The sequence below is a fragment of the Scyliorhinus canicula genome, chromosome 5 (assembly GCF_902713615.1).
Source record: "Scyliorhinus canicula chromosome 5, sScyCan1.1, whole genome shotgun sequence".
Taxonomy (NCBI): Eukaryota; Metazoa; Chordata; class Chondrichthyes; order Carcharhiniformes; family Scyliorhinidae; genus Scyliorhinus; species Scyliorhinus canicula.
This window is the reverse complement of record NC_052150.1, coordinates 195,990,297-196,009,858: the sequence shown is the minus strand read 5'-3', so window position 1 is coordinate 196,009,858 and position 19,562 is coordinate 195,990,297. Positions and strand designations below refer to the sequence as shown.

At 45.0% G+C, this 19,562-nt stretch overlaps 2 protein-coding genes across 10 annotated transcripts in view; one reads left to right on the top strand and one right to left on the bottom strand.

Annotated features, from left to right (window-relative positions):
* LOC119966509 (ATP-dependent 6-phosphofructokinase, platelet type-like) overlaps positions 1–6,448 on the top strand; it is a 131,054-nt gene extending 124,606 nt beyond the window's left edge. For all 6 annotated transcript variants that reach the window (XM_038798318.1, XM_038798315.1, XM_038798316.1 and 3 more), the window contains 2 exons: positions 2,166–2,271; positions 5,812–6,448. In XM_038798318.1, the coding sequence (XP_038654246.1) occupies positions 2,166–2,271; positions 5,812–5,968 (263 nt within the window). In that variant the 3' untranslated portion in view covers positions 5,969–6,448. The remainder of the gene's footprint in view (positions 1–2,165; positions 2,272–5,811) is intronic.
* Positions 6,449–18,745: 12,297 nt separating this feature from the next.
* The window catches only part of pitrm1 (pitrilysin metallopeptidase 1), an 82,661-nt gene continuing 81,844 nt past the window's right edge, over positions 18,746–19,562 (bottom strand). For all 4 annotated transcript variants that reach the window (XM_038798309.1, XM_038798310.1, XM_038798311.1 and 1 more), the window contains one exon: positions 18,746–19,474. In XM_038798309.1, the coding sequence (XP_038654237.1) occupies positions 19,381–19,474 (94 nt within the window). In that variant the 3' untranslated portion in view covers positions 18,746–19,380. The remainder of the gene's footprint in view (positions 19,475–19,562) is intronic.

Below are 19,562 nucleotides of genomic sequence, written 5' to 3'. Positions count from 1 at the left end.
ACTGCAAACATGACAGATGTTTCCTTTTCAATCACTTTCGATTTGAGGTTAATAGTTTGGTGTTGGTGTCGCCCTAATCAGAGTTACTGTTGAAAGAAAGTAACTTTTGCCCCTTTTAAAGTTCTAGATGTAGACATTTTTGATGACTTGATTTTTAAAAAATCCAACCAATATTTGTCCCTAAATAAACTTGGTGAATATGCTAAATTACAACACATGTACAATTTTTTGCCATTAAATAGCTTACATTTGAAAACATTTGTCATGGTTCATGAACACTACTGCTCTGCTCATTAAAAATGATTCAGATGTAGGCCTGGAATGTTTGAACTTCCGTACATTTCTGGCATAGTTTCCTTTTCAGGGAACTACGTTCCTCAATGAAGTTAACAGCAAAAGAAAGCTTGGGCTAATTTTAGGGAGGGATGGGAGGGGGTCCGCTGCTTTAGTTTCATCGGCATCACAGACTCGTATATGTAGTGGTGTAGTGCCAGCTAAACCAGGCATGGCTTCCTGAGATGGTCGGCTAACAAAAGGAGCAATGCCCAATGACAGTAGAAAAGGACGAGATCAGCTCTTAGAGGTGTCCCTCTCCTAGTGGTTTACCAGAGTTCATCTATCTACACCAATTGTAAAATGCAAGTAAATGCAGACAATTTTATGGCATGTACAAAACTGGAAATATGTTTGGACTAAATGTGGAATAATCCCACTCCTCACCAAACACTGAAAATATTACCTAATGGCTAGAATTTAATTTCTAAACCTTCTCTTCCCATTTTATATATCATGTAGAACCTCCTGTGCACTGCCTCACTGATGCAGTTTAGATGGCGATATTGAGGTGGGATGATGTAGAATGGCCTAGGTTCCCTGGACATTAGAAGAATGAGAGGTGATCTCGTTGAAACATAAAAGTTTTTGACAAAAAGAGATTTAGAGAAGCTGTTTCCACTGGCTAGAGAGTCCAGTACTAGGAATCTCAAGCCACTTGGACTGTGATAAACAGATATTTCTTCATTCAAAGTTGTGAATCTTTGGAATTCTCTACTGCAGAGGGCTATGCATACTCAGTTATTGAATAGATTCAATTGATTAGATTTTTGGGGCAGCAGAGAAATTGAGGAATATGGGGATAAGGAAGGCAAGGGGAGTAAAGAGAGGTCAACCACGATCTTATTGAACAGTGGGACATGCTTGAGAAGCTCTACAACCTACTGTTGCTGCAGATTTTTTTTTCTTTTAAAAGGTGTTATCTATACCTCCAAGTACTTGGCTGACCACGTGATAGGACGGTGTAAATTCTATTATTTGCCTTTGAAGTAGTCTCTGTGAATGTGATCAATTCCGGCAATTCCACTTTCGAATGGCGAGCTTTTGACATTAACATATCAATTATATTATGGTAGAGATGGTGGCATGGATGTAATGTCACTGGGCTAGGAATCCAGAGGCCCAGCCTGATGCTCTGGAGACATGGGTTCAATCTCACCACGTTAGATGGTGGAGTTGAATTCAAGTAATCAATTTGGAGTGAAAGGCTAGTCTCCGGAATGGTGATCATGAAGCTGTCATTGATTGTCATAAAGACACATCTGTGGTTCACTAGAAGGAAATCTGCTGCCAGTACCTAATCTGCCCTACATGTGGCTTCAGACCCGTAGTAACGTAGTTGACTGTTAACTGCCCTTTGAAATGTTCTAGCAAGCCATTCAGATCAAGGACAGAGGGGATAGACAAACAGATGCTGCCTTTGCCAGCTATGTCCATGTCCCATGAAAGAATAAATAAATAAAAAAATGTTGCATGCTTGAGCTGTTCCAACATAAGTTCCATATAGAACTTGCTTTTTGAAAAATAAATTCTCTAAATAGTCTTCCGTTGAGAAGCATGTACTTCTTCGCCCAGAGAGTGGTGAGTCTGTGGAACTTGTCACTACAGAAAGCAGTTGTGGCCAGAACATTGTATGTTTTCAAGAAGGGGTTAGATTTAGCACTTGGGGAGAAGGGGATCAAAGCGGGAACAGGTTATTGATGATCATGATCAATGGCAGAGCAGGCTGGAAGGGCCGAATGGCCTATTTGTACTTTTATTTTTCTATGAACTTTAAACAAAATTTATGTGTAGTTTGACCAATTTAGTATATATTTTTTTTAAACATGCAGGAAGAGTATTTGCAAATAGTCCTGACACTGCCTGCTTGCTGGGCATGCGCAGACGTACCCTGGTGTTTCAGCCTGTAGAAGAGCTAAAGAAGGAGAGTGATTTTCAGTAAGTATAACTATCACTTCTGTGAGACTTCAGCTTTGTTGGCGAACTTGTATAAAATCTCTTTTTCCGCCTCTGATGTCACCTGAAACCGGCCCTGCCTCATCTGCTGCTGAAACCCTCATCCGTGCTTTCAATTCCTCGACTTGACTATTCCGAAGCTCCCTTGGTTGGCAGCCAGTCTCTCCAATTTTCCACCATATCTAAACTTAAAGCTCAGCTCAATCTCGGCTGCCTGCATCCTAACATGCATCGAATCCCATTTACCCCTCGGGCTTCTGCAACAGCAATGCTCAATTTTTAAAATCTCCTTCCTCGTTTCCAAATCTCTCTCTAGCCTTCCCCTTCCCCATCTCTGTAATCCACTGCCAACACCTCTGTGTTTCCCTAGTTCTTCTCGGGGGAAGACAATGGTGCAGTGGTCATGTCACAGGACCAGTAATCCAGCGGTCCAGACAAATTCTCTGGGGACATGGGTTCAAATCCCACCATGCCAGCCAAATGTAAAATCAATTGAAAAGCTAGCCGCAGTAATGTCCTTTAGGAAAGGAAATCTACTGGCCTACACGTGACTCCGGACTCTTAACTATCCTTAGTTCAAGGGCACTTCAGGATGGCTGCCCTTGTCAACCTCTTCAGCAATTCCCACACCCCATGGAAGCAGCCCTGATTTGGTGGCCGTGCCTTCAGCTGTCTGGTATTCTGTATAAGGTGCTCCTTAAAACCCACCTCTTGATTCACTTCTCCTAATTTCTCCTTATGTGGTTTGATGTCAAACTTTGGTGGATTAAATCCCAAAACATGAGATTAATTGTATCAATATTGATAATTACCGTTTATCGTTTTTATGTATTGAAAATGCTGACTTTTCTGTAATTGGGTGACTTGAACTTGTGCTCCTGTCCACAAATCAAGGCTGACTGTCCCCAGAGGGGGCACTGCACTGTCAGCGGTGTTTTTCTTTCCCCCAGGTGAGACATTAAGCTGAAGTCCCATCTATCTGTCATGGTGGATGTAAAAAATCCCATGGCACTATTTTCGAAGCAAGTGAGATATCTGATGCGACCATCAATTCACTCGAAGACGTCGAAGTAAACAGTGGTTTTAATCAACTTACAATTTTGCCTGCCTGTGACCGGTACAATACTGAAGGCGGTCCCGCAGGTCTGCTGCTCTTATACTTCCTCTAAAGGGCAGAGCCATGGGCCGAGCCCGTACATGCTCCAACATCTCCCCCTGTGGGTGAAGCCACATAATGGCCCATAGATGGAGCCCACAGGGTTAATAACATAGTATAACGTAATACAGCATACTGGTGAACTAACAGTATTTATACATTCACCACAATATCCCTGGTGGTCGCCCCAATATTTATCACGCGATCAACACCACGGCCAGGATTTTTCGGATGGTGGAGTTTTCTTTCCCGCCACCTGAGGAGCCTACGTCGAACACATCCCTACCGATACTGCCTGCTCCGCAGCCATTTCATGCTCCAACAAGTGTAAATTGGCTGGAGGCTGGACTTCCACCTCCTCACTCAGGAGGAAATCCCGCCTCAGAGAGCGACCAGCTGCTCCGATTTGCTGCAACTCTCTAGTCCCTGCGGCGCCAGAATGCTGCAGTCGACAGGACTGAGACTGCAAGCAATCCGCAGTCTTCAGTGCTGGGAGTACAGGACCAGATAGGTTTTGAGGCTCAGGATGGGGAAGGAGGACGAGGCTTTGGAGAGGGGTGGGGGTGAGATGGGCAAAGTGGGGTTAGGGGTATTGCTGCAGACGTCAAGGGAGAGGAAGCACGCGCAGTGGTCACACCTGCGAGGGGGCAGGGGACGGGTGGCCGATGTTAAAGGAGGTCGTTGATGGAGAATCCCTCACCGGCAGAGGTCTGAGCAGAGTAAAATTTTAAGGTCCCACCTCGCCCCTGAACCTCTGTCTCCAGCCTGGGGGTGGACTGGAAACGGTCCTTATGTGGTTGTAAATTGGCCGATTAATGGCCTCACTTGGGACGAGGGCGGTGAGTCTGGCTGAATCCTCACAATTGGTGAGCGGCCAGGGTGAGGGAGAACCCAATGGGATTGCAATCCAAAGAATTTTATGACAGGCCACCCGCCACTCCGTCCTCCACCTACAAACCCATTGGAACATAAAATCCTGCTCCAACGAAACAGATTATCTAGTTACTATTGCATTGCTTTTTGTGAGAATTTGCTATGCACAAATCAGTTGCCATTTTAATTCTTTCATGGGATGTGGGCGTCACTGGCAAATCCAGCATTTTTTTGTCCATTCTTAAATGCCCTTGGTGTTGGTGAGCCATCACCTTGAACGGCTGCAGTACATGTGGTGTAGATACACCCAGTGTGCTGTTAGAAAGGGAGTTCCAGAATTTTGATCCAGTTTGACAATGAAGGAACTAATACATTTTGCAAACTCCTGCTGGTATGTGGCTTGGAGGAGAACTTGCAGCTGGTGCTTCACCTATACATCTGCTGACCTGCCTTTCTGGTTGTAGAAGATGCAGATTTGGAAATTATTTTTGAAGAAAGCTTGATGAGTTCCTGCAATGCATTCGATAGATGGTACACACTGCTGCTACTTTGCATCAGTGATGGAGGGAGTGAATTTTCAGATGGCCGTTGGGCAACTGGGTAGCATTCCATCTTACTTTGACTTGTAATTTGTTAATGGTGGATCGGTTTTGGGGAGCCAAGTGATGACCCATCACAGAATTCCCTCAGCCTCTTACCTGTTTTTGTAGCCACAATTGACTAGTAAAATTCAGTTTCTGGTCAATGTTAACCCCCAGGAAGTTGGTAGTGGGAGATTCAGTCATGGTAATGTCAAGGGTTGATGTTTAGCTTCTCTCTTGTTGGTGATGGTCATAGCCTTCCACTGGTGTGGTGTGAATGTTACCTGCCACTTGCCAGCCCAAGACAAGCCTCTTCCTTTGTGCTAGTTATCCACCCGATTCCTATCGATTTCACTTTTACTCTGGCTCCTTGATTCCATCCTCATCCTTGATATGATCAAATGCTGCTTTGATGTCGAGGACTGAGACTCTCACCTCACTTCTTGAGTGAGCTCTTTTGTCCATGTTCGGACCAGGACTATATTGAGGTCAAGAGCTGGGTGACCCTGGCAAAACCCAAACTGTGTGAGCATTAGTGAGCAAGTTACTACTTGATGGCACCATTGACAATACTTTCCGCCACTTGGCTGATGATCTAGTGGAGGCTGATAGGGTTGTAATTGGCCAGATTGGATTTCTCCTGCTTTTTGCAGACAGGACATATATGGGCAGTTTTCCCACAATATTGTAGCTATTGTGGAGCGGCTTGGCTATGATGCAGCTGATTCTGGAGCACATGACTTCAGTACTGTTACCATAATGCAGTCAGCATAGAACTTTGAGTCTGACATTTACTTTTACTCTAAATATTGTGGGCGGGGGGGGGAACTTTGAAGTGCAATACCTAATTGCTGAGCACCCCCGGTGTGAACAGTGAAGGCTGAAGTTTAAGATTCTGATTTGTATTTTCAGGCATCGAATTCCAAAGGAGCAGTGGTGGCTGAAGCTCCGTCCACTGATGAAGATTCTAGCCAAATATAAGATCAGCTATGACGTGTCAGATGCTGGGCAAATGGAGCACGTGGATCGGCGCCTTGTTAGAGATTTTCAAAACAGCATCACTATTTAAAAGTGGCCCAGATAAAAGCATGTGCTTTTGGCCCAAGTTGTGTGAGAGATCCGCAGCCTTTATATTGTCCAGCAGAGAATTGTAACGTCCAATTTGTTCTGTCACGGTTAAGTATGTTGTACCATCATTTTATGTTGAAATAAAAGAAGCCTCAATCCTGTAATGTGTTCTTGCTATTCCCAGCAACTAGTACCAAATGGAACAATTGGTTTGTCAATATTCTGTTAGTTCATGTGAAATAAATCATCATGCTTGCATGGAGAAAAACAAAGTGTAAAACATAATATATTGCTTTTCATTGCACAGCATAGCCATAATATATTTGTGTAGATCACTGTAGAACAGACACCATATAATATTTTGAAAAAGCAGAAGACATATTTATGTGACCAATGCAGTCAATGTATTGTAGTGAAGTGAATATATTGTTTATTTTTCCTCCAGCTTTAAATAAAATTGCTATGGCTGGTCCTACACAGACTTGTGTCCATTGACTTTATTTCAGCCTGTACACACATGAACGAGACAACACACTGCCAACGTAAGACTGCACAGCATGGTCCCAAGGATTATAATTACAAGGGTGGTTGTAAAAACCTGGCTAGTATTCCATGAGTATAGAGGGTAAAGAGGTGATCTTATCTAATTTAGGGTGGCACAGTGGTTATCACAGCTTCCTCACAGAGTCGGGGACCTGGGTTCGATTCAGACTTTGGGCGACTATGTGGAGTTTGCACATTCTCCCCGTGGGTTTCTTCCAGGTGCTCAGGTTTCCTCCCAGCCTAAAGATGTGCAGATTAGGTGGACTGGCCATGCTAAGATGCCCCTTAGTATCCAACAATTGGGTGGTGGTGCAGGGATAGGGCAGAGAATGGGCCTAAGGTAGGGCTCTCTTTCGGAGGGTTGGTGCACACCTGCTGGGTTGAACGGTTTCCTTCTGTGCTGCAAGGATTCTATGAATTTTAAAAGGATTTGATGGTTTATCTATATCTTCTGACTGGGAAGGGGGAGACAAATCAAGAACATGGGGTAGGTTTTTCCAGTCCTCCACAGCCGATTCCCCTATGGCAGAAGATCCCACCACAAAGCAGGGCCAGAAAGTTTCGACCAAGAGCCGATCAGGGTTATGGTAAAATGGCCAACGGCCTGAATCTTGCGCCCGATTCAAAATTGAAAATTGGAGACTTTAAATTAAAACCACAATCAGAACCCCAGACAGGCCTGATGGGAAGTCAAACAGCCAAATCGAATATACTGGACAGAAACCGACAGTGGGGGCAAGTCTGGGTGTGGTTCAGTAAACAGGTTAAAGGATATTTGGCCCTATTCCAATGGATCAATTGTTGTGGATTGGACAGGATGTCTCCTGGACAGGTAGCAGGCATCCTGAAGGGGGAGGGCAAATAGGCAGAGGTCGTTGTACATATTGGTACTAATGACACAGGCAGGAAGGGTCATGAGGTCCTGCAGCAGGATTTCAGGGAGCTTGGCAGAAAGTTAAAAGACAGGTCCTCTAGGGTTGTAATCTCGGGATTACTGCCATGCCACGTGGCAGTGAGACTAGAAATCGGAACATAGAGCAGCTAAACAGCTGATGTAGGAGGGAGGGTTTCCGTTATCTGGACCACTGGGAGCTCTTCTGGGGCAGGCGTGACCTGTATAAGAAGAACGGGTTGTATCTAAACTGGAGAGGCATAAATATCCTGGCCGCGAGGTTTGCTAATGTCATACGGGAGGGTTTAAACTAGTATGGCGGGGATGGGTACCAGAGCAATAGGCCAGGTGGTGAAATAATTGAGGGAGGACGAGGGAATAGGGCCAGTATGGCTCTGAGAAAGAGCAGACAGGGAGATGTTGCTGTAAACAGCGGGACTGATGGCCAGAAGTCATATGTTTTAATGCAAGAAGTATAACAGGTAAGGCAGATGAATTTAGAGCTTGGATTAGTACTTGGAACTATGATGTTGTTGCCATTACAGAGACCTGGTTGAGGGAAGGACAGGATTGGCAGCTAAACGTTCCAGGATTTAGATGTTTCAGGTGGGATAGAGGGGGATGTAAAAGGGACGAAGGAGTTGCGCTACTGGTTAGGGAGAATTTCACAGCTGTAATGTGGGAGGACACCTCAGAGGGCAGTGAGGCTATATGGGTAGAGATCAGGAATAAGAAGGGTACAGTCACAATGTTGGGGGTTTACTACAGGCCACCCAACAGCCAGTGGGAGATAGAGGAGCAGATAGGTAGACAGATTTTTGAAGGGAGTAAAAGCAACTTGATTGTTCTGATGGGAGACTTTAACTTCCCCAACATTGACTGGGACTCACTTAATGCTAGGGGCTTGGACGGGGCAGAGTTTGTAAGGAGCATCCAGGAGGACTTCTTAAAACAGTATGTAGATAGTCCAACTAGGGAAGAGGTTATACTGGACCCGGTATTGGGGAATGAGCCTGGCCTGGTGGTAGAAGTTTCATTAGGGGAGCATTTCGGAACAATGACCACAATTCAGTAAGTTTTAAAGTGCTGGTGGACAAGGATGAAGGTGCTAAATTGGGGGGGAGGCTAATTATAACAATATTAGGCAGGAACTGAAGAATCTAGATTGGGGGTGGGTGTTTGAGAGTAAATCAACATCTGACATGTGGGAGGCTTTCAAATGTCAGTTGAAAGGAATTCAGGACTGGCATGTTCCTGTGCGGAAAAAGGATAAATACGGCAAATTTCGGGAACCTTGGATAACGAGAGATAGCGTAGGCCTTGTCAAAAAGAAAAAGGAGGCATTTTTCAGGGCTAGAAGGCTGAGAACAGACAAAGCCTGTGTGGAATATAAGGAAAGTAGGAAGGAACTTAAGCAAGGAGTCAGGCGGGCAAAAGGGGTCACGAAAAGTCATTGGCAAACAGGGTTAAGGAAAATCCCAAGACTTTTTACACGTACATAAAAAGCAAGCGGGTAGCCAGGGAAAGGGTTGGCCCATTGAAGGATAGGCAAGGGAATCTATGTATGGAGTATTCACCAAAGAGAAGGAATTGGTGGCTGTTGAGTCTGGAGAAGGGTGTGTGGAGAGCCTGGGTCACATTGAGATCCAAAAAGATGAGGTATTGGGCGTCTTGAAAAATATTAAGGTACATAAGTCCCCAGGGCCTGATGGGAGCTACCCCAGAATACTGAAGGAGGCTAGGGAGGAAATTGCTGAGACCTTGACAGAAATCTTTGGATCTTCACTGTCTACAGGTGATGTCCCAGAGGACTGGAGAATAGCCAATGTTCCTTTGTTTAAGAAGGGTAGCAAGGATAATCCAGGGAACTACAGGCCGGTGACCCTTACGTCAGTGGTAGGGAAATTACTGGAGAGAATTCTTCGAGACAAGATCTACTCCCATTTGGAAGCAAAAGGACATATTAGCGAGAGGCAGCACGGTTTTGTGAAGGGGAGGTTGTGTCTCACTAACTTGATAGTTTTTCGAGGTGGTCACAAAGATGATTGATGCAGGTAGGGCAGTGGATGTTGTCTATATGGACTTCAGTAAGGACTTTGACAAGGTCCCTCATGACAGACTGGTACAAAAGATGAAGTCACATGGGATCAGAGGTGAGCTGGCAAGATGGATACATAACTGGCTAGGTCATAGAAGGCAGAGAGTAGCAATGGAAGAGTGCTTTTCTGATTAGAGGGCTGTGATGAGTGGTGTTCCGCAGGGATCAGTGCTGGGACCTTTGCTGTTCGTAGTATATATAAATGATTTGGAGGAAAATGTAACTGGTCTGATTGGTAAGTTTGCAGACGACACAAAGGTTGGTGGAGTTGCGGTTAGCGATGAGGACTGTCAGAGGATACAGCAGGATTTAGATTGTTTGGAGACTTGGGTGGAGAGATGGCAGATGGAGTTTAACCCGGACAAATGTGAGGTAATGCATTTTGGAAGGTCTAATGCAGGTAGGGAATATACAGTGAATGGTAGAACCATCAAGAGTATTGACAGTCAGAGATCGAGGTGTACAGGTCACTGAAAGGGGCAACACGGGTGGAGAAGGTAGTCAAGAAGGCATATTAAGAAGTCTTACAACACCAGGTTAAAGTCCAACATGTTTGTTTCAAACACTAGCTTTCGGAGCACTGCTCCTTCCTCAGGTGAAGGAGCGGTGCTCCGAAAGCTAGTGTTTAAAACAAACCTGTTGGACTTTAACCTGGTGTTGTAAGACTTCTTACTGTGCTCACCCCAGTCCAACGCCGGCATCTCCACATCAAGATGGCATATGGCATGCTTGCCTTCATTGGCCGGGGCATTGAATATAAGAATTGGCAAGTCATGTTGCAACTGTATTGAACCTTAGTTAGGCCACACTTGGAGTATAGTGTTCAATTCTGGTCGCTACACAACCAGAAGGATGTGTTGGTTTTAGAGAGGGTGCAGAAGAGATTTACCAGGATGTTGCCTGATATGGAGGGCATTAGCTATGAGGAGCGGTTGAATAAACTCGGTTTGTTCTGACTGGAACGAAGGAGGTTGAGGTGCGACCTGATTGAGGTCTACAAAATTATGAGGGGCATAGACAGAGTGGATAGTCAGAGGCTTTTTTCCAGGGTAGAGGGGTCAATTACTAGGGGGCATAGGTTCAAGGTGCGAGGGGCAAGGTTTAGAGGAGATGTACGAGGTAAGGGTACGAGATGAGGGTAGTGGGTGCCTGGAACTCTCTGCCGGAGGTGGTGGTGGAAGCAGGGACGATAGTGACGTTTAAGGGACATCTTGACAAATACATGAATAGGATGGGAAGAGAGGGATACAGACCCCGGAAATGCAGAAGATTTCAGTTTAGCGGCAGCATGGTCGGCACAGGCTTGGAGGGCCGAAGGGCCTGTTCCTGTGCTGTACTTCTCGTTCTTTTGTCGTGTTCTTAACAATCTCCTCTACAGTAGTAGGGGGTGGACAATTTACCCAAGCTAAAAGCGGCAGACTGCTTCTAACTTGGCTACCCGAGGTGACTATCAGGTCATCTCCTGGCAGGACAGTTTCCTCTTGTGGGCCAGCCCAGAACTAAGGGACACTTTTAAAATCAGGGGATCTGCCCTTATAGGATAGGAACGAGAAGATTTTGAGGGTTGGGTGACTTAGGAATTTTGCCTCAGCAGGCGGTGGAAGTGTCAGGTCAGTGAATATTTTTAAGGCAGAGGTAGATAGATTCTCATTATGCAAGGGTTACTGTGGGTAGATGGGAATGTGAAATTCGAAACACAAACTGATCATCCTGGGCAGCACAGTGCCAGGGACCGCAGTGGTTCAAGAAAGCAACTCACCACCACCTTCTGAAGGGCAACTAGGAATGTGCAATAAACGGAGGCCAAACCAGCGACGCTCACATCCTATAAATGAATTTTTAAAAAACCTGGTTTGATTCTGGCCTTCGTGACTGCCCGTGTGGAGCTTATTCGTTCTCCCCATGTCTGCGTGCGTTTCCTCCCAGTCTAAAGATGTGCAGGTTTGGTGGATTGGCTGTGCTAAATTGCTCCACTGTCCACATAAGTGCTGGTTAGGTGAAGTTACAGGGATAGGGTAGGGAGTGGGCCAAAGTATGGTGCTCTTTCACAGGGCCGATGCAGACTAAATGGGCCAAATGGCCTCCTTCTGCACTGCTGGGATTCTATGAATATTATTGAATGGCAGAGCAGGCTCAAATGACCTTTTTCTGCTCGTATTTTGTATATTTGTACATAGAAATGCACCAGCATACAGGGATCTACAGAAAGTTGCTGCAGTTGCTAATAATTTGCTAATTAAAAGTTGCTAATAATCCTTATTAGTGTCACAAGTAGGCTTACATGAACAGTGCAATGAAGTTACTTGAAAATCCCCTAGTCGCCACACTCCGGCGCCTGTTCACACACATTGAGAATTCAGAATGTCCAATTCACCTAACAAGCATATCTTTCAGGACTTGTGCGAGAAAACTTGGAGCACCTCCGGAGGAAACCCACACAGACAGGGAGACTGTGCAGACTCTGCCCAGACAGTGATCCAAACTAACCACTGTGCTACCCTAAATCTAGTATATGGTACACACTGCTGGCGGAGCAAGTAAATGTTTAAGACGGTCGCTGGAGTGCTAATCACTATCTCCTGGATAGTGTTGAGATTCTTCGGTGTTGAGACTTGCACTCAGCCAAGCAAGTGAAGAGTAACCCATCACATTCCTGACTTGTGCCTGGCAGATGGGGGGCAAGCTTTGCAAACTACTTTTGTTTTCTACCGTGACTGAAATGTGGTCATCAATTGTAATCAAACCTTCATGAACAAAACTCATCACTATTTGAGAATGATTTTGGAAAGCCAGTTTGCATGTCCATCTTGCAGACTAAATTACATAAAAATCAATAGAATTACAGAATTTTATAGATGGAAGCTACTTAGTTCAGTCAAAGCTCACTCTGAGCACTATCCACGATATTCCTTTTTTAATTGTTCCCTTTTTTCAAATTTTGCCCCATTTCTTAAAAGTCACTGTAAATTGTTTCATTATCTGGCAGCAGGTCCTAATGCTGCACTTCACATATTTAAAAAAATGTTCTCAACCCCACCCTTCACCTTATTAACCCATACAAAAACACACTTCCAATTCACTTGAACAAACAGCAAACTTTCCACATTTTGGAATTTTTTTGTCGCTAAGGTTGAAACGATCCTGAGTGGGCTCTGTCGCATTCTCCTTCCCTTTGTCCCTTGAGCCAAATGTTCTTTCTTAGATTTTGCCCTAGCCCTGAACCAGTAGTTTTCTAACTTCTGACCTCTATCCCCTCAAAAGTTTGTCTTGTCACAGAGACCCACCCCCTGTTCTCTTGACCCCATTCTACTATTCTCAATCTTCTGTGGCCTACTGAAAAAGAGTCTTTACTCAGAACTAAGCTTCTAGCCTAAACCCCTCATTGCTGGAAGTAGAAAATACCTTTTGTGTCCTTTCTAGTCTTCCTAATTGAGCTTGAAACTAAACAGAATATTTTAACTGCAGACGAATCAAGACCACAAGCACTAACCATTAATATTTGTGCCCTACCTTTTAGAAAAACAGAGGACCCCTATATTTTTGGCACAGCTTCATGTTGAAAAAATGCATCTTAAATTTCATCAACAGTACACCAACAAAAGCTTAGATTAATCAAATTTGGCATTTACTATCAGTAACCTGACCTAGAATGGTACTGACACCCAGTGGAGTACCTCAGGAACTGCGGTTTTAAAGATCTAATTTCAGAATATTGCTAAATTGAATACACCAGAGGTTGAAAACAGAGTCCCCATGTGTTCTTTACCTTAACCTCTACAGGGGTTGAAAACCAATCTACGATTAATCTCCCCTTTAGTTGCTCAGCGATATGATTGGGTCAGGTGAACAAGGAGAAGTAGATTAAACAGTCAGGCCAAAGCTCATCCATCTCTGCTGTTTCTCTGTATCACACTTAACATTGCCTCTACTGTAAAATGCCCATAACAGGATTTAGTCATAGATTAATGAAATTTACTGCATTCTATTTTCTGGTCATGATGTAGCTTCCTCCCCACTGGGGAGACCAAATGCAGGCAGGGCCTTTACTTTACAGGGCCCCTACTTTTCGCTCACAAGTGCGACCCTGAACTTCTAGGCACGTTGTTTTTAATTCCCTGCCCTACTTTATTTCCATCTGTGGTCTCTTACTAAATGTAATTATTTGTAAATGACAATGTAAGTAGAAGGAAATACAAGTTTATGGTTGGTTCATCTGCGAGAGGTGGTTGGAGCTCTGGATAATGGAAAGGGTGGTTAAATCATCTGCTGTATTAGCATGAAAAATTGTCATGGTGGGGTGCGGGAAGATTGTTGGGGGCGATTAAGCAGTGGACCAGTGTTGTGACAGGGGTGGAGAGAAGTAGATGTGTTTTTGGTGGCATTTTGTTGGATGTGGCAAAAATGTTACATAATGATCTGCTGACCATAGATCCTGGTGGAGTGGAAGGTGGGAAGTGATTGATTTATTGCCACACGTACCGTGGTGAAGTGAAAAGTATTGTTCTGTGTGCAGACAGATCATTCCATATATGAAAAAAAAGGACATACATACATACACAATGTAAATACATAGACAACGGGTGAATAGATGGAGTGCAGTACTGCTCAGTACAGAAGATGTGTGAAGAGATCAGTTCAGTCTATAAGAGGGTAATTCAGCAATCTGGTATAACAGCGGGGAAGAATCTGTTTTTGAACCTGTTAGTGTGTGTTCCCAGACTTTTGTATCTCCTACCCGATGGAAGATGTTGGAAGAGAGAATAACCAGGTTGGGAGGTGTCTTTAGTTATGTTGCCCGCTTTCCCAAGGCAGCGTGAGGTGTAGACCGAGTCAACGGATAGGAGGCAGGTTCGCGTGATGGACTGGGTTCACGACTCTCTGTAGTTTCTCACGGTCTTGGCCGAGCAGTTGCCATACCAGGCAGTGATGCAGCCAGATAGGATGCTTTCTATGGTGCATCAGTAAAAATTGGTAAGAGCCAATGTGGACATGCCAAATTTCCTTAAATAATATAAGGAATAAGGGGAACACTGTGTTGATTCTGAGGAAGAACATAAGTGAGATGGTCAAGGGCCCTGTCAACCACACGGGAGGGAAATCGGGAGGAATACTAGAAGTAAACAAAGAGACATGCTGAAACTATTCAGATCAGACAGCAATGGTGGAAAGAGAAACAGAGGGCACGATCATGAGCCCGCACACACCGCCTGTGAGATTGGCAGCGGGCAGAATATATTGAGAATGCGATTCTTGCTGGAGATTGGGTTGCATGATTTCCCTGTCCCTCATCGGCGACATTAAGATTCACACCCTCATTAATAACTTAGAAATCATTCAAATGTTATCGGCACCCATATTCCTCCTCCCCCCCCCCCCCCGCCACCAAATTATCTCCGCTCACTAAGTATTCATACCTCGCCGACATGGATGCAGAGATAATGACAGTCATTAAAGATATTGACAGTCAGAGAGATCTTGGTGTACAGGTCCACAGTCACTGAAAGGGGCAACACAGGTGGAGAAGATAGTCAAGGAGGCATACGGCATGCTTGCCTTCATTGGCTGGGACATTGAGTATAAAAATTTGCAAGTCGTGTTGCAGCTGTGTAGAGCCTTAGTTAGGCCACATGGAGTATTGTGTTCAACTCTAGTAGCCACACTACAGAGGATGTGGAGGCTTTAGAGAGGGTGCAGAAGAGATTTACCAGGATGTTGCCTGGTATGGAGGGCATTAGCTATGAGGAGAGGTTGACTAAGCTCAGTTCTCATTGGAACGACAGAGGTTGAGGGGCGACCTGATAGAGGTCTACAAACTTATGAGGGGCAGAGACAGGGAGAATAGTCAGAGACTTTTTTCCAGGGTAGAGGGGTCAATTACTAGGGGGCATAGGTTAAGGTGCGAGGGGCAAGGTTTAGAGGGGATGTACGAGGCAAGTTTTTTTACACAGAGGGTAGTGGGTGCCTGGAACTCACTGCCGGAGGAGGTGGTGGAAGCAGGGACAATAATGACGTTTAAGGGGCATGTTGACAAATATATGAATAGGATGGGAATAGAGGGATACAGACCCCGGAAGTGTAGAAGATTTTAGTTTAGAGGGGCAGCATGGTCGGTGCAGGCTTGGAGGGCCGAAGGGCCTGTTCCTGTGCTGTACTTTTCTTTGTTCTTTGTAAGCATATCCCCCCCCCCCCCCCCCCACCCAGGGGCAGTGGTGGGGGGGGGGGGGGGGGGGGAGAGAGAGCGCGAGAGAAAGAGGAGGAGGGATGGATAGAGGAATGTGCTCGCTGCTGTCTGGCACAGGTTGGCACTCTGACCTGGTAGACTGGCAGTGCTAACCTGGGGCAGACCCCAGTGGGAGCCCCATGGGGTCAGGTGTATGTTGATGTGGTGGGTGGGTGGGGTTAGGGGGACAGCCTGTGAGGATCGTCAGGGAAGAGTCCCCGATACCTCAGTGATTAGTGTTCAGGGGCCCCTGGTTTCTTTAGAGCAGGTTCCCAGCTCAATGAGGCTCCACCCTGCCAGAACGTCGGTGTAAGCCACGTCAACTCATTTCTTTTTGGTAAAGAAGCTCAAGATTCCATGAGAAAACTGGAGAGTTGCAAGTCAATTTTCTTGTCTGATCCAGACACTTTGACAAACTCTGGTTAAGATTCTGCCCAGAATTAAACTTTCAGGTCGTTGACCTGTTATCATATCAGAAACACTGGTAAGGTTTGTGACACTGCAGAATAGATGTGGGGAGATTGCAGATATGAGGAATGATTGGATAGGCTGGGGATGTTCTCCATGGATTAGAGGAGACAAGAGATGCTGCATCTTCTCAAGTCGTCCCTCAGTAAAGGATGATTTTCTTCCACTCTATAAATGGGTCTCAGGTGACTGAGGATTCCAATGTGTGACCCCCCAGGGTCTATTACAGGTAGGGCAGCCGGTGATTGGAGGAGAGGGTGGGTGGGTGGAGTGCCGGGTTGCCACATGCTCCTTTCATTGTCGACGTTTAGCTTCAGTCTGCTCTCAGCAACTAAACTCCTTCCCAGATGCTTTTTCTCCACTCTGGCTGGTCTTGGGCCAAGGATTAACAGGTGTCGGTATGGATGTTGCAGTTTTGCAAGGAAGCTTTGAAGTATCCTTGGAGTGCTTTCTCTGCCCTCCTGGTGCTCACTTGCCGTGTCATAGCTGGGAGTAGAAGTGCTTATTTCAGGGGTCTAGTGTCAGTACAAAATGGTGAGGCACCAGGAGAGGGGATGGGAAGGGCCTAGTTACTTTAGCAGAGAGATCAGAGTGTAGGGGGCAAAGATTTAAAGTGATTCATAGATTTTTTTCAACTAATTCAAAAGGCTGGCTATGCACCTGAAATGCTGTAACCTACAATACTACAAACCAAATGCCAGGAATAAGGCTGGCTGTGTTTTTCAGCCAGTGTCGTAACAACGTGCCATAGACTTTCTATAATTCTATGTGATTGAGAGGTAGAAATTGGGAGAATTGAACACACTTCCTGTAAGGACTATGTTACTGTTAGAATCAGTGGGCTCTGGTAATGATTCCACTGTTGCTCTTTTGAACTCCTTTGGATTCATTTATTTTTTGTTTCTGTACCATAGAATCATTGAGCCAATGGGTAGAATCAGTAAGTTTCCAGATGACACAAAGCTAGGCCGGGTGGTTAATAGCGAGGCCTAGAGTCTTGGGTTGCAGGAATATATAGACGGGATGGTCAACTGAGCAGAAAAGTGGCAGATGGAATTTAATCTTGAAAAATGTGAGGTGTTGCACTTTGGAAGGAGCAATTTGACAAGGAAATATTCAATGAATGGCACCACACTGGGAAGTCCTGAGGAACAAAGGGATCTTGGCATGTTTGTAAACAGATCTCTGGAGGCAGAGTTAATAGGGTGGAGAAAAAGTCATATGGCAAACTTGCCTTTATCAATCGTGGCATAGATTACAAAAGCAAGGAAGTCATGTTGGCGTTATGGAGAACTTTGGTGAGGCCACAGCTGGAGTACTGTGTGCAGTTCTGGTCACCACATTGTAGGAATGTGATTGCACTGGAGCGGGTGCAGAGGCGTTTCACCTGGATGTTGCCTGGGATGGAACATTTTAGTTATGAAGAGAGGTTGGATAGGCTTGAATTGTTTGCACTAGAGCAGAGAAGACTGAGGGGCGACCTGATCGAGACGTACAAGATTGTACATGGCCAGGATGGATAGGGAGCAGCTGTTCCACTTTGTTGAAGGGTCAGTTACAAGGGGACACAAGTTCAAGGTGAGAGACAGGAGGTTCAGGGGGGATTTGAGGAAAAACATTTTTTACCCAGAGGGTGGTGACGGTCTGGAACGCTCTGCCTGGGAGGGTGGTAGAGGAGGGTTGCCACACATCCTTTAAAAAGTACCTGGATGAGCACTTGGTATGTTGGAACATTCAAGGGCATGGGCCACGTGATGGCAAATGGGATTAGGATTGGCAGATCAGATACCTTTCATGCGACAGTGCAGACTCGATGGGCCGAAAGGCCTTTTATGCTCTGTATTATTCTGTGGTTCTGTGAATTCCTAGTGCAGGAGGCAGCCATTCGGCCCATGAGGTCTGCACCAACGTTCTGAAAGAGCACTCTACCTAGACCCATTCCCCACCCTATCCCCGTAACCCCACCTAACCTGCACATCTTTGGACTATGGGAGGAAACCCAGGCAGACACGGGGAGAACATGCAAACTCCACACAGTCACCCGCTGGAATCGAACTCCAGTCCTAATGCTGTGAGGCAGCAGCGCTAACCACTGTGCCACCGTGTTCTTGTCCCATTATCATTCCCTTATGCATTGTACCATCATCCCTTTTGTCATTTAAGTTTCCCTGCTTTCTACCCCATCCTTGACTTCCCCTTTTATTTTTTTGCTGCCTTTGAACTTGCTTCACACTTCTAAACACCAGAATTGGGAAAAAAATTGAGATACAAGATCATTAACCTGAAACATTAACTATTTTTCTCTCTACAGATGCTGTTAGACCTGCTGAGTTTATGCAGCATTTTCTGCTTTTATTTCAGATTTCCAGCATCGGCAATATTTTGCCTTTGTGTTGGGAGTATACAAACTCGGTCACCAGGTGATAGTACAAGTTTAATGAGCACAATGGGATCAATTTACTTTTGATGCAGTGAGAATGTTGATGTCAGCTAAGCGCCACAGCGTTGTAAGAAAGAAACGACCACGACTTAAAAGACGACTGACTACAAAAGCAAATCATTGTTCAGCCCATCATTTAAAGTTTTAATTTGGATCAGTACAAATAAAAAGCTTCTAAAACACATTTCGGCAATCACCAATTCAAATGGTTCATGCAGGCCAGCTGTCTCAATGGAAACAGAATGCTTTGTACAAAATGTTCCTCAGGTGTCAAATTCTATTTAAATAGATGCGTTTTCCCCCTGTGTGTGCGTAAAGAGGGGGGGCGGGGGGGGGGGGGGGAAGGAGAAACGGGGTGGTTGCTCTACATTCTTTTTGCAAAAGACATCAGCATGATTTGTTTCTTCAAACTCAGATGTAAAATAATATGTTCCTTATATTGCTTCAATCATTACATAGTGGTTGGCCACCAATGTTTCGTCAAGCACTGGACACGCATGGAATCCATATTTACTCTGGTACAATACTACTGAGGTAACAAGGATTTTCTACTTATCGTTTCATTCACAAAACCATTGAACAGTTTTCACATCATGGAACACAATGCTGTTATCAATTCATTTCCTGCAGCATTGTGACATTGGAGGCAGCAACATTTCAGTTGAATCAATCCTGACTCTGTCTTTAGCATTATTTCAGGGGAATATGAGGTTAACATCCTTTTGCATCAGTTCCTCTTCACTTTAGGAGTATTATCTCTGTATCCAAGTTGGATCTCGGGCAATAGATTCATTTTCAGGCCCTAAAATTGCAGCTCCCCACGTGCTATGTCCAGTTGTCAAATACCTGATATGAAAAAAAACCCATTAGAAATAGAAACATTAAAGTTATTTCTATTAACTGGATTATGAAAAACATTTTCTTCCGTCAATCT